At 40.2% G+C, this 13,821-nt stretch overlaps 1 protein-coding gene and 1 long non-coding RNA gene across 7 annotated transcripts in view; one reads left to right on the plus strand and one right to left on the minus strand.

Moving 5' to 3' along the window:
• Positions 1–7,832, plus strand: part of LOC106877926 (uncharacterized) — a 441,127-nt gene extending 433,295 nt beyond the window's left edge. For all 6 annotated transcript variants that reach the window (XM_052968723.1, XM_052968726.1, XM_052968724.1 and 3 more), the window contains one exon: positions 3,884–7,832. In XM_052968723.1, the coding sequence (XP_052824683.1) occupies positions 3,884–7,194 (3,311 nt within the window). In that variant the 3' untranslated portion in view covers positions 7,195–7,832. The remainder of the gene's footprint in view (positions 1–3,883) is intronic.
• LOC128248136 (uncharacterized) overlaps positions 1–13,821 on the minus strand; it is a 105,977-nt gene that overhangs the window by 73,119 nt on the left and 19,037 nt on the right. The window lies entirely within an intron of this gene.

A 13,821-nucleotide genomic window follows, 5' to 3' on the forward strand; every position in this document is an offset into this window, starting at 1 on the left:
ATAATCCTTTCTACAATAAAGTACAAGGCTTGAAATTTTGGCAGGAGTGGATGAGTTGAGTATATTGACCCCAGTACTCATCATCATCATCATCGTTTAACGTCCACTTTCCATGCTAGCATGGGTTGGACGATTTGATTGAGGACTGGCGAACCAGATGGCTACACCAGGCTCCAATCTGATTTGGCAGAGTTTCTACATCTGGATGCTCTTCCTAACGCCAACCACTCAGAGAGTGTAGTACTCAATTGGTACTTATTTTATAAACCCTGGAAAGGATGAAAGATAAAGTTGACCTCAGCGGAATTTGAACTCAACATAAAGTCAGAAGAGATACTTCTAAGCATTTTATCAGGCATGCTGTCGATTCGGCTAGCTTGCTGCCTTCATTATTTGAATACTAATAATAATATTAACCAAAAATACATTTTTTCATGCACACACACACACACACACACACACACACACACACAAATACATCCATAAACACATAATTACATGTACTCATTAGATCAAGCTGATGCCACATAAAATGCATCTATCAGTGGCTGCGTTAGAAGCACCCAGCACACTCTGTAAAGTGGTTAGTGTTAAGAAGGGCATCCAGCCTTAGAAACCATGACAAAACAAACAACTGAAGCCTAGACGGTTCCTGTCCATCTAACCCATGCCAGCATGGAAAATGGATGTTAAATTATAAAGGTGATGATGACGTTTAATTGCCATGCTAGAGAAGAGACAAATCCATAGCAGTCAGTTTTTTCTTCTTCAGAAAAAAAAAAAAAATTCTGTATAGGATTCACCCATAGGCGTAGGAGTGGCTGTGTGGTAAGTAGCTTGCTTACAAACCACATGGTTCCGGGTTCAGTCCCACTGCGTGGCACCTTGGGCAAGTGTCTTCTACTATAGCCTCGGGCTGACCAAAGCCTTGTGAGTGGATTTGGTAGACGGAAACTGAAAGAAGCCCATCGTATATATATGTATGTATGTATGTATATATATATATATATATATATATATATATATATATATATATATGTATGTGTGTGTGTGTGTGTTTGTGTGTGTGTTTGTCCCCCCACCATCGCTTGACAACCGGTGCTGGTGTGTTTACGTCCCCATAACTTAACGGTTCGGCAAATGAGACCGATAGAATAAGTACTGAGCTTACAAAGAATAAGTCCTGGTGTCAATTTGCTCGACTGTAAAGGCGGTGCTCCAGCATGGCCACGGTGAAATGACTGAAACAAGTAAATGAGAGTAAAGAGAGTATTTAGCGATTAGTCTTCAACTCAATGCTTTTGTATCCTATGATGATGATATTTTTATATTTCCAGTACCATGATCTATGCTGTGATCTTGACCACATTGACGCTACTACATACATCTAAATGGCTTATGCACTCATCTGAATATGAGAGAGAAAGATATACGCAGATGTGGAGGGCTCTAAAATGTATAGGAGAAAATATGCTTCCACATGCTGTATTAGTTTACACATTTGGTTAGTGTTTCAGAGTGCAGAGTTCAAGCCTAGGATCTTTCATCTTTAAATTTGGTTTCAGTCAGAGTATTGTGACCTTGCTGGATCTAGCCAAACAAATTAACCCCACTACTTTTCTTTTTTGTCTGGTACTTATGCTATTGATCTCATTTGCTGAACTGCTGTGTTACAGGACATCTACAAATGAACACACATTGTCAAACGCTGGGTCTCACACACACAAACACACACACGGGATAACAGGGTCCATTGACAGAAATTTAACTATATAACTTTTCGTTGCTAAAGAACAACATCAGTGGACCTGTTGTTCTTTCGTCTGTCTGAAATTGGTTCATTTTATTATATCGTAATTGTTATTATTATATCATATCATAATCTGCAAGGCAGACCAGCTGGCAGAATTGTTAGCATGTTGGACAAAATGCTTCTTGGCATTTTGTCCTTCACGTTCCAAATTCAAATTCCGCTGAGATCAACTTTACCTTTCATCCTTTCAGAGTTGGTAAAGTAAGTATCAGTTGAGTATTGAAATTAATGTAATCAACCTACCCACTCCTGTGAAATTGCTGGCCTTGAGCCAAAATTTGTAATCATAATTATATCATAAGCTTATATGCATATTATATCATTAGCTGTTAATAAGTCTTTCTTTATTTGGTATTTTGCTTTTCTTTTTCCTTGGGTTTTTATCTTTCAGTCAGGTAATAAGGTAGTGCTTTTGGTTCATTACAAGACCTCCAAGACTGATGGGAGGGAGGTATCTTCAAAAACGTTACCGGGTCCAAATGCTTGCAACAAAATAGATTCTACCAAAGGCTTTCAAAGTGTCAGGTGGTGGTGGTGTTAAACCAAGCAAAGGGTTAAATCTACCACCCCAGTAGGTCATGGTGAGATCTAAACTCAAAACATGAAGAGTCGGAACAAAATCTACAAGATATTTGGTTTGATGTTCTCATAGTTCCACAAATCTTGCTACTTTGGATTAGTATTTTTTTTTATTACCCCTAAAAGATAAAAGGTAAAGTTGACCTTGACAGGGTTTGAACTCAGAGCACTCCGTCGGTTATGACGTCGAGGGTTCCAGTTGATCCAATCAACGGAACTGCCTGCTCATGAAATTAATGTGCAAGTGGCTGAGCACTCCACAGACACGTGTACCCTTAACGTAGTTCTCAGGGATATTCAGCGTGACACAGTGTGACAAGGCTGACCCTTTGAATTACAGGCACAACAGAAACAGGAAGTAAGAGTGAGAGAAAGTTACGGTGGAAGAGTACAGCAGGGTTCACCACCATCTCCTGCCGGAGCCTCGTGGAGCTTTAGATGTTTTCACTCAATAATCACTCACAACGCCCGGTCTGGGAATCGAAACCGCGATCCTATGACCACGAGTCCGCTGCCCTAATCACTGGGCTATTGCGCCTCCACTGAACTCAGAGCACAGCAAGCTGAAATAAATACCACATAGCATTATGTCCCATGCTCTAATGATTCTTCCAATTTGCCACTTTAGATTAGATTAGATTGCCCATGTTGAGTCCACTGCAGGATGAAGGCTTCAGCCTGTTCTTTCTATTATCGACAGGCTGATGTGGAGGCTGTGAATTTGAGCCTGGGTTTGATGAGCCTACTCTGCCACACTGGCTCAACATCGCTTAGCTCAAAGGTGCAGTTTTTCATTTTCATACTCATATGCAAGAATGCTTAAGTTGATTACATTGACCCCAGTGTTCAGCTGGTACTTATTTTATCGACCCTGAGAGGATGAAAAGCGAAGTCAACTTCAGTGGAATTTGAACCCAGAACATAAAGACAGACATAACGCTGCAAAGCATTTTGCTTGGCATACTATCAATCCTGCCAGCTCCCCACCAACTTAGATAATTAGGTCAAACCCAATAATCTGAATATGTTAACTAAGTTCACACTTTGACAAAGCCAACTTAACTGTATATCACTTCTGATTCAATGAAAATAAGTGCTAGTTATTCTAAAGGGTGATGGGGGAATAGATATTGCATACTGGACATATGGTGGTAATTTCAAGCTTTACTTCAATTCATAGATGTCCTGGACAAAGTGTATTACTACACTGGTGGCATCAGTGTATAGAGCTTAATTTATTGACCTTAGAGGGATGAAAGGTTGTGTCAGCTTCCGTAGCATTTGAACTATGGAAACAAGAGCTAAATATTATAATTAATTCAATCTGATGTTTGGTTGTATTAGTGATCTCAAGACTCCACACTTGTAAATATTTAAATATTATTGGATTATTAATATTGCTTTTTTTTTTTTATAAATGTTAAACTGATTTTTTTTTTATAGATGCTGACTAATTTCTTTTTTTTTTTTTTTTCTTTCTTTTAATTTCAGCTTCAGATGAAGATAACAGCATGAAACAGAAATCAAATGACTCAGTAGAAGGTGACGGAGACAAAGATCTGGATGATGAACAGGACTCTAATTCACAGTCAAGCCAACCAGACAATGAATCCGACTTTGGATCTCCGCCAGAACAACCAAGCCCTCAAGCCAAAGGTCAGGTGAAAGTGGAATCGAAAATACTGACTCCACCGCCACCGCCACCACCACCACCTGTGTGCACCCCTACAAAAGGATCACCGCTCAGAGACATGACACCACCATCTCCACTACGTCGTAGTTCAGTCATTACAGACAATTCGTTGTCTGGTCAGTCATCAGTAACGTTACCACCTCACACCGCTACAGCAACCATACCGGTGTCAGTTATCACTCGGACTATTTCCCATTCTTCACACAATCTGACCACATCGAGACAAAGTGTCCGGGATCAGTACAAACCCATCAACGGTCTATATCGGTCACTTGGTAGTAGTGTTAGCCATAGCAGTAACAACAGTACCACGTCCGGTAGTCATCACACTAGCCATCACCGTAGCAACAATGCTCATTCACATATCATCAACAACACCGCTAACAGCAGCACCAACACCATGACATCAAATACAACTCCATCCCGAACAACAAACCATCACATGACAGCCAGCTCTAGCAGTAATTCCGACGAACCATTGGATTTGTCAAAGAAAACCAAAACCAAAACTCACACATCACCCCTCTCAGTCTCGAATGGCATCAGTGGGGGTTTGTCTTCAAGTTTGAAGAGTCTCCAACAACGGTTTGGCGGTGATTTCCACATAAATGGTACCAATATCCGAGTGAACAAATCCATCGAAGATCCAGTAGTTATCAGTCAGCTTCCAGTCAATCACTTCAGCACAAGTCACCTGATCAGTAGCAATCTGTCCGACTATAGCAACAATGTCAACACAGATGTAGGGTCCAGTCTGAAGGTGAACAGCAACAATTCGTTGATGAGTCAAATGGTGGAGACACCGAGTGACAGCTGCACGGAAGGTGGCAGCGGCAGCAGCCGATACACAACACACAGGTGCTCTTGTCAGAAGGTATTTAGCACACTGTATGACTTGAGTATCCATCTTCAAGAGACACATCACATACCTCCTGGCAGCAAAGATGCTAGTCTGATGGAGTACCCAAAACTTGTACGAGGTCAGGATATGTGGCTAAACCAGGAGTCCGAACAGACCAGGCGTATTCTGCGTTGCATGCAGTGTGGCGAGTCATTTAAGACACTTCCTGAGTTGACTTTGCATATGATGCAAACTCAACACTATACGAAAATTGTCAGTTCAGATCATGGTCGCAGGTCACATAAATGCTCCTCTTACTGTGATCGAGATCTTGAAAAAGAGTGTATCTTTAAGTGTAAGGTTTGCCAGGAGACCTACAATGATATGGAAGGTTTAGCAAACCACATGATTATGTCAGGACATCACAAGAAACAAATTCTACGTTCTTATAATTCCCCAGAAATCCTGTTACGAGCACGACGGAAGCGTCCCTTCAGCAGCGAGGACAAGCTTGGTCTAGGTGCTAACCCCACTGTTGCAACTTTATTGGAGTTTAAACGCAAATGTGTCAGCCACGAGAGCTTAAACAGTCCAAATGTAAAGTTCACTGATATAGTTGCCAAAGATGAAGATGGCTATATTACTTGTGAGAACTGTGGAAAATGCATTGAGATGCAGGTATTTGTAGAACATATCCGCACATGTGTACGGCAGCGATCAGGTGTCATCGATGCCCTAAAGATGAAACTGAACGCTGACGATGATCAGCGCCGACAACAGAAAAAGGTTGAAACTCCAAACGCAAACACAGGTTCCAATATCAGTAATCCAGTCCGAAAAACAAGCCCTAATCGGCCAACAGTTCCTGACAGCACAGATTATGATATCACCAAAGTAAAAACCGAGCCGAAAGAAGTGGATGAAAGGTGTGATAGTTTGAAGGAAGTACCAGTGTGTAGTCCATCGAAATTGGAACCAAAAACTGAGATTATGGAAAGCTCAACACCTGAAGAGAAAGTAAATAATCTGAAAGTGATACTTCCTCGAGTTTCTGAAGAGGACAGCAACGGTAACAGTAACAACAACACAACAAATATCCGTAAAGAAACAGATAAGGTACACTTAGACATAATCGATCCTGGTTGCAGCGATACAGGTGGACTTTCAGCACTTCGAGCAATGGAATCATTTATACAAAAGAGTTTCAAAACTAAATTTGATAAGAGTAGTAGTCATAAAGAAGTGTCCAACAACACCAGCTCTTCAAGCAGCTCGACAACAGCAGTCACCCAAGAAATTAAACGAGTAACGACACCTGAAAGCCCATCGTCGAGATACATCCAGATTCCAAGCCAACAGAAACCTAGTCTGCGAAGTAGTTCTTACTTTCCGACTGTGCCTTCGAGCCAGCCTGCTTTGTGCCAGGAAACAAACGACGAAGGTGGCTCGGAGCAAGAAAGTAACGAGTCCTTCAAAACGGCCGGCAAAGAACTACAGTCTTTATCAGATATGTGCGAACAGATTACAAAGCAAGTGAACACACCAAGTGTAAAATCCGAAGAGAAGATTCTGTCCAGTTCCAGTGATATCAATAAAGAAGAGAATTCCAAGAGCCCCACTGCAAGTGCTGAGAAGAAACTGTGTAAAGAAGCCCTTGAAGAAAAATACCTTCAGCTGCCGCCAACTACAGAGCCTAGCTCTTCACATTCCTCTGCTCTCGACTCTTTAAGCAGTTTTGTCTATGGTCAGCCTATGACATGTGAACATCCCTTAGATAGCTTACAAAAACTGATAACAAACACAGATAGCATGAAATTACCCTCAAACGATAGTCATCCCTCCAAGTGCCAGACAGTTATTCCCTCTTCATCGCCAGAGATTGCTATTCCATTGAATTTATCGACAAAATGTCAAAAAGATGAAGATAAGGAAAAAGTTTCTGACCGGGAAGAATCGTCTGTCTTGGACAATTCTACTGATGCTGGCCATGGGGATCTAACTTCTCCGGCCAGCGATTCTGACAGTGGTGATTATAAATGTCCAGCCTGTAGTCGGCAGTGTGCGTCGAAAGGCTCCTGTCGCTACCACCTGAGCCGGTGTCATTTGTCATCTGTGAAAAAATTTAGCATTCGTGATCCGTTCAGCATGAGTCCATTTGTCTATCTACCTCTGGATCATACGGCTAAGTTTACCAAATACTATGAGATGGCACATGAACTTGCAAACAAGGGCAGTGTCTCACATGAACTCACTGCGAAGGGCAAGTAACCACAATCACAAATATTGTGGTAACTCAGCTCTAGAAATAAAATAAAAATGAAAAAAATAAAATAAGATAAAATATTATAAATACAGATATCTATATTGACGTGTGATGGTGTATGTGTATATGTGTGTGCGTGTGTGCATGTGTGTGTATATGTCACCATATACGTCTGTGTATGATTGTGTACGAGTGTACATACATGTATATATATATATGTATGTGTGTGTATATATGTATATATATATATAAATGAATATACATATGTGTATGGATGTATGTATATTTACATGCATATATATATCTATCTATGTATGTATATATGTATATTATGACAATTCAATGTATGTTAATTTGCATACAAGAAGTGTGTGTATTACAATTATTATTATGATAATTACTATTAATATAATTATAATTATTATAATTATTATTATTATAATTATTATTATGCAAGGATATTCTTGTAATCTTTATTATCATTGATATATAAATATCTCCCCATCCCCTTCTCATTCCAACACACCAGGAGTTCGCTATTTTTTCCTCTCTCGTCTTCTTTCATTGTTTTTTTTTGTTTTTTTTTCCTCTCAAAATATTATAAAAAAAAAATTCATTAAAATTGTTTCACTTTTTTTTCAAATTTCTTTCATGTTATTTTTTGATAAAAGTTATGTTAACATCGTTGTCTGTGCGTCTCTATATGCGACTTGGCACTTGTATATTCTTTTATTGGTTTCAGCGATAAGGCTGCGACCATGCTTCAGCACCACCCTGTACTTGTTTTATCGATCTATACCTTACAAAGATGCCACAAAGGAACACAGCTCTAATATAAGCAAACATAGAGGTGTATAAATACAATAAAGGCTTCTGCATGATTATCTTCTACCAAATTTCAGTCACGAGATATTGGTCATCCCAAGACTACATACAGAATGACACTTGTCCAAAATACCGCACAATATGACCAACACTGGAATCTGCATGGCTGCAAAATAAACCTCCTAACTGCATTCGCTGAGATGGATTTTTACAGCTAGATGTCCTTCCTTTAAAATGAAGGTACAATCCATTTAACAGATGACTACACACTTTTTATCTACGCCGTATCACTCATAAGCTTGAGTCAATCCAAGGTTACAGTAAAAAAAAAAAAAAAACGACACTTGTCTAAGATGCTACAAGGTGAGATTGAACCCAGAACCTATTGACTGCAAAATGAACTCCTTGACTACTTGCCATACCCGTCCCTTTATACATACATATACACATAGGCACAGGAGTGGCTGTGTGGTAAGTAGCTTGCTTATCAACCACATGGTTCCGGGTTCAGTCCCACTGTGTGACACCTTGGGCAAGTGTCTTCTACTATAGCCTCGGGCTGACCAAAGCCTTGTGAGTGGATTTGGTAGACGGAAACTGAAAGAAGCCCGTCGTATATATATATATATATATATATGTGTGTGTGTTTGTGTGTCTATGTTTGTCCCCCCCCCCAACATCGCTTGACAATCGATGCTGGTGTGTTTACGTCCCCGTAACTTAGCGGTTCGGCTAAAGAGACCAATAGAATAATGACTAGGCTTACAAAGAATAAGTCCTGGGGTCGATTTGCTCGACTAAAGGCAGTGCTCCAGCATGGCCGCAGTCAAATGACTGAAACATGTAAAAGAGAGAGTATACAAAAGTTCTGTCTATGAGTTCACATTTGTGACTGCTGTATGTGTAAATGTATGTAAATATGGTCATTCCTTTTCCCTGTCTACCTCGATTGGGAATATTTATGTTCAAAGATGTCCCAGCCTTGACCATCACCACTTTTTGAATATCATGATGATAATGACAAGACTTTTAACCCCTTGGGGGTCATTGAGGCACTGCAGCCATGCAGCATATCTAGAATGAGAAAGCCTGGCAGAGCCCATCTCTCTCCAGGCTAAACTCATTTCTACAGCTGAGTGGACACGAGCAATGTGAAATGAAGTGTTTTGCTTAAGAACTCAATGGATCATCCAGTCCAGGAATCAAAACCACAATCTTACGGTCATGAATCCAACACCCTAACCACTAAGTCATACACCTCCACTAGTGATACTCATTTCTACAGCTGAGAGGACTGGAACAACATGAAGTGAAGTGTTTTGCTCAAGAACACGATGGATTGGCTAGTCCAGGGATCGAAACCACAATCTTACGTTCAGGAGTCCAACACCCTAACCACTAAGCCATGCACCACCACTTTCTGAATATCTAGGACTATATTTTCCAATGTCATCTTCCGTTGTTTTTTTTTTCTCTTTTGAGTTGTTAAAAACAGGAAGCAGAAGGTATGGTTGGGCGGTTAAGAGGCTTGCTTCTAATCATGTGGTCTTAGGTTCTGGCCCCGAGTGTGACATTTTAGGCAAAAGCGGAACCCAAAAGTGTGTATGTATGCATGTGTGTTTTGCATGTGTCACTGCCTTGACATAAAGGCTGCAAACATCAGTCATACAAGCAGTGTTGTTCATTTCTGGTTTTCTGTGAAAAACATATATGGCCATAGGGAAATATTATCTTGCTTGGAAACAGAAAAAGCATCCAGCTGTAAAAAATGTGCCTCAACAAATTCCATTTGACCCATGCAAGCGTGGAAAAGTGGATGTTAAAATGATAATGATGATAAAAGGGTGTGATTTGGCAGCTATTTCTAAAAAAAGTCAAGTGACAATTAAGCAGTCCCTTTATCAACTACTCCCCATAACTGTATATGTGTATACAATTACGTGTATATTTAGAAATTATTTTTTAAAAAAATCTCATATTATGTGTATAATATGTATATCAGTTACATATATTGTGGTTACTGATGTTTAGCTCCAGTCAAGTCAGCTGTGATCCCAAAGACCAACAAAAAGTTTTCTAGACCAAACTGTCCAAAGTTTCTCGCATTTTTAAAAGAGTGGGGGAGTTGTTCAAGGGAGTCTTCCCTATTATTTCTTATTTCTTTATTGCCCACAAGGGGCTAAACCATAGAGGGGACAAACAAGAACAGACAAAGGGATTTAGTCAATTGGATTGACTCCAGTGTGTAACTGGTACTTAATTTATCGACCCCAAAAGGATGAAAGGCGAAGTCAACCTCGGCGGAATTTGAACTCAGAACGTAACAGCAGACGAAATACCGCTAAGCATTTTGCCCGGCGTGCTAATGTTTCTGCCAGCTCGCCGCCTTATTCCCTGTTATTTCTAGCAGGTAGAACAATCACGTAAAACCTCCTTTGTTGAGCCTAGATACACACACACACACACACACACACAAAGTATGTGTTTTGTCAATTTATAGGCAGGCTGTGGTTGTAGGTCTAAAAGCATGTATTCTCATGAATTCACTTGGTGTTAAAACACCGGGAAATAATAAGACAAGTGAGATAACTTGTACCAGATCCCATTACAAGAGCAATAGACATTTATGTTTTGTTATCTTCGTGACTTCTCAATACCACATACCACTGTCAAGTCACAAAGATGACAAAACATTAATGTCTATTGCTCCTGTAACAGGACCTGATGCAGGTTATCTTATCAATGACTTTCAGGTGTTTCAACACCAGGTGAATTGGTTAGAATATATTCTCTTATGCCTATAGTTTCAGCCTGTCCACAAACTGACTAAACACATACCTTGTGTAAATCTTTTCAATATTGTTTATATATATACATATATATATTGGAACACGTGGAAGTAGGACACCCAGGAAGACATGGAATGGAGTACTGAAGAACGACCTCAAGACACTGAATATTTCAGAGGAGATGACAAAGAACTGGTGACTTGCAGTACTCTGCAGCAGAAGTGTTAAAACCAGTCCCTCTGGTGGTGAAAAGCACTCATGGCTGTGCCATGTAAAAGCACCCAGTACACTCTGTAAAGTCCTTTGTGTTAGGAAGGGCATCCAGCTGTAGAAACCATGCCAAATCAGACTGGGGTCTGGTGAAGCTTGCCAGCTCTGGTCAAATTGTCCAACCCATACCAGCATGGACAATAGACGTTAAATGATGATATATCTATTTGTGTGTTGGTGTAGCACTGTAAGAACAGATTTCCAGAAACAGCATTGATTCTTCATTTAGATGGAAACAACCAAATTCAATCACTCAGAAAGGCATGAAGGTTGTTGATTCACATTGCTTATGCCTTGTGAATCCAGTTTCATACCAGCCTCCATGAATAAATGTGTGTGTGTATGTATTTCTTTATGTGAATCTCAGTGTGTGTGTGTGTGCATGCATGTCTGTATATGTTATTAAACAATAGTTCGACCCTGATTGAGCCAACCAATAATCAAAAGCTTTCCAACTGTGATCATCTAGTCATATTTGTTTGCTCAATCAAAATATCCAGTGTGTCTCTCTTTTCTTTAAAGACAGCTGGGTGTGTTTTGACAGAGATTAGGTTGCTATTTCTTGCAACTTGTACGGCCACCTAAAAGTTGACTTGTGTCCCTCTGTGTATTTATGTTTGTCACTGTTCAACATAAACAAAAGATAAAAAATGGAAAAATAATTATTTCAATGTCAACATATAATTTTCTTCTTGTCTGTTTGCATGACTCAATGTTTTTTTTTTCTGAGGGATTTTTCTTTTCTTTGGTTTTGATTCTCAAATATTTGTTTCTCATGTTGATGTCTGCATGATTCCCAGGATCAAGGACATTTCTTTCTGTTATCACTGGAAACTACTTCTACAACTGTTGTTGTTGTTGTTATTATTATTATTATTATTATTATTATTATTATTATTGGCACTGAACGAGCAGAATCATTAGCAGATTGGGTAAAATGCTTAGCGGCATTTCATCCGTCTTTATGTTCTGAGTTCAAATTCCGCTGAGGTTGGCTTTGTCTTTTCCTCCCTCTGGGATTGATAAATTAAATACCAAACACTGGAGTCAATGTAATTCACTAGCCCCCGCCACTAAAATTTCAGGCATTGTACCTATAATAGAAAGGACTATAATAATAACAATAATTATTATTATCATTACTATTATTATTGAGTGAGAGAGCAGTGCATGCCATCAAAGTGATACTAAAGTGAAAATGTATGAAGCCCAGTATATCCATCATGGCTATCCGTTTGATAAGGGTACACCAGGCACATGCATCACAACCATATGTGCGCAACATAGTGTTCTCATATCAAACAGCACATGACCTTGCAGGTGGGGCCCAGTTAGAATTTTCTTCAGGTCGAGTAGCCCATCCCACTCAAAAGGTCCCTGAATAAGGGTTGTTTAAGGATGTTGAATGAAACCCCCCATGTTTCCAGGAGGAATTGATAAAACCCCAAAGAATTCCTCTCAACACATGTCTATGATGCTCCCCCACTACTTCTGCCTAGGATCAGTGATGCACATATCATCAGCTATCAAAGGACATGCTCAACTGGTTAAGGTCAAACAACTGACAAGCAAATCTGTGGTACTGGCACAAGCGCCAGTCAAGCAGCACTGGCATTGACCACACTTGAATGGTGCTTTTTACATGCCACTGGCATCAGCCACGCTCGAATGATGCTTTTTATGTGCCACTGGCATGGGTACCAGTCAGGTGGCACTGGTAGTGGCCATGCTTGAATGGTGCTTTTTTATGTGCCAGTCAGACAGCACAGGCATTGGCCACAACTATGATTTCACTTGGTTGAACAGGTCTTCACAAGCGTCCGACAACTGAAGTGTGCTTTTAAATGGGCCAGTTATACAACACTGACATCAGCCACAGCTACAATCACACTTGGCTTGCTAGGTCTTCTCAAGCGCAGCATGTCTCCAAAGGTTTCAGTTGCCTCTCATTACCTCTGTGAGGTCCAATATTCATCCCATGTCTTCCTGGGTCTACTTCTTCCACAGGTTTCCTCCATTGTTAGGGTGTGACATCTTCACACAGCTGTCCTCATCCATATGCAACACATGGCTATACCAGTGCAGTCGTCTCTTGTACACCACATCTGACATTTCCTAAGTCCAACTTTTTTCTCAGGGCACTTACACACTGTCGTCTATGCACACTGACATTACACATCCAGTGGAGCATACTAGCTTCGTTTCTTTCAAGCCTACGCATGTCATCAGTAGTCACAGCCCATGTTTCACTGCTATGGAGCATGGCTGCTCGCACATGAGCATCATACAGTCTAACTTTCATTCTCAGAGAGAGGCCCTTTGTTACCAGCAGAGGCAGGAGCTCTCTGAACTTTGCCCAGAATATTCTTATTCTACGCTCTCAGAGCATCCACCCACCACTACTGGCTTGGCCACTTAGGTAACGGAAACTGCCAACTAATTCTAGTTTTCTCCCCTGGCACATGATAGAAATAATAATCCTTTTTACCATAGGCACAAGGCCTGAAATTTGAGGGGACATGGTTACTCATTTACATCAACACCGCTGTTCAACTGGTACTTAATTTTCTGACCCTAAAAGAATGAAAAGCAAAGTCAACCTCCACATAATTTGAACTCAGAACATAAGACAGAGACAAAATACTGCTAAGCATTTTGCCAGACATGCTAAAGACCCTACCAGCTCACCACCTAAATAATAATAATGTTTTCTTTATTAACTATTAAGGCTTCACAAAAAAAAAAAAA

This window comes from Octopus bimaculoides, chromosome 6, assembly GCF_001194135.2.
Source record: "Octopus bimaculoides isolate UCB-OBI-ISO-001 chromosome 6, ASM119413v2, whole genome shotgun sequence".
NCBI lineage: Eukaryota > Metazoa > Mollusca > Cephalopoda > Octopoda > Octopodidae > Octopus > Octopus bimaculoides.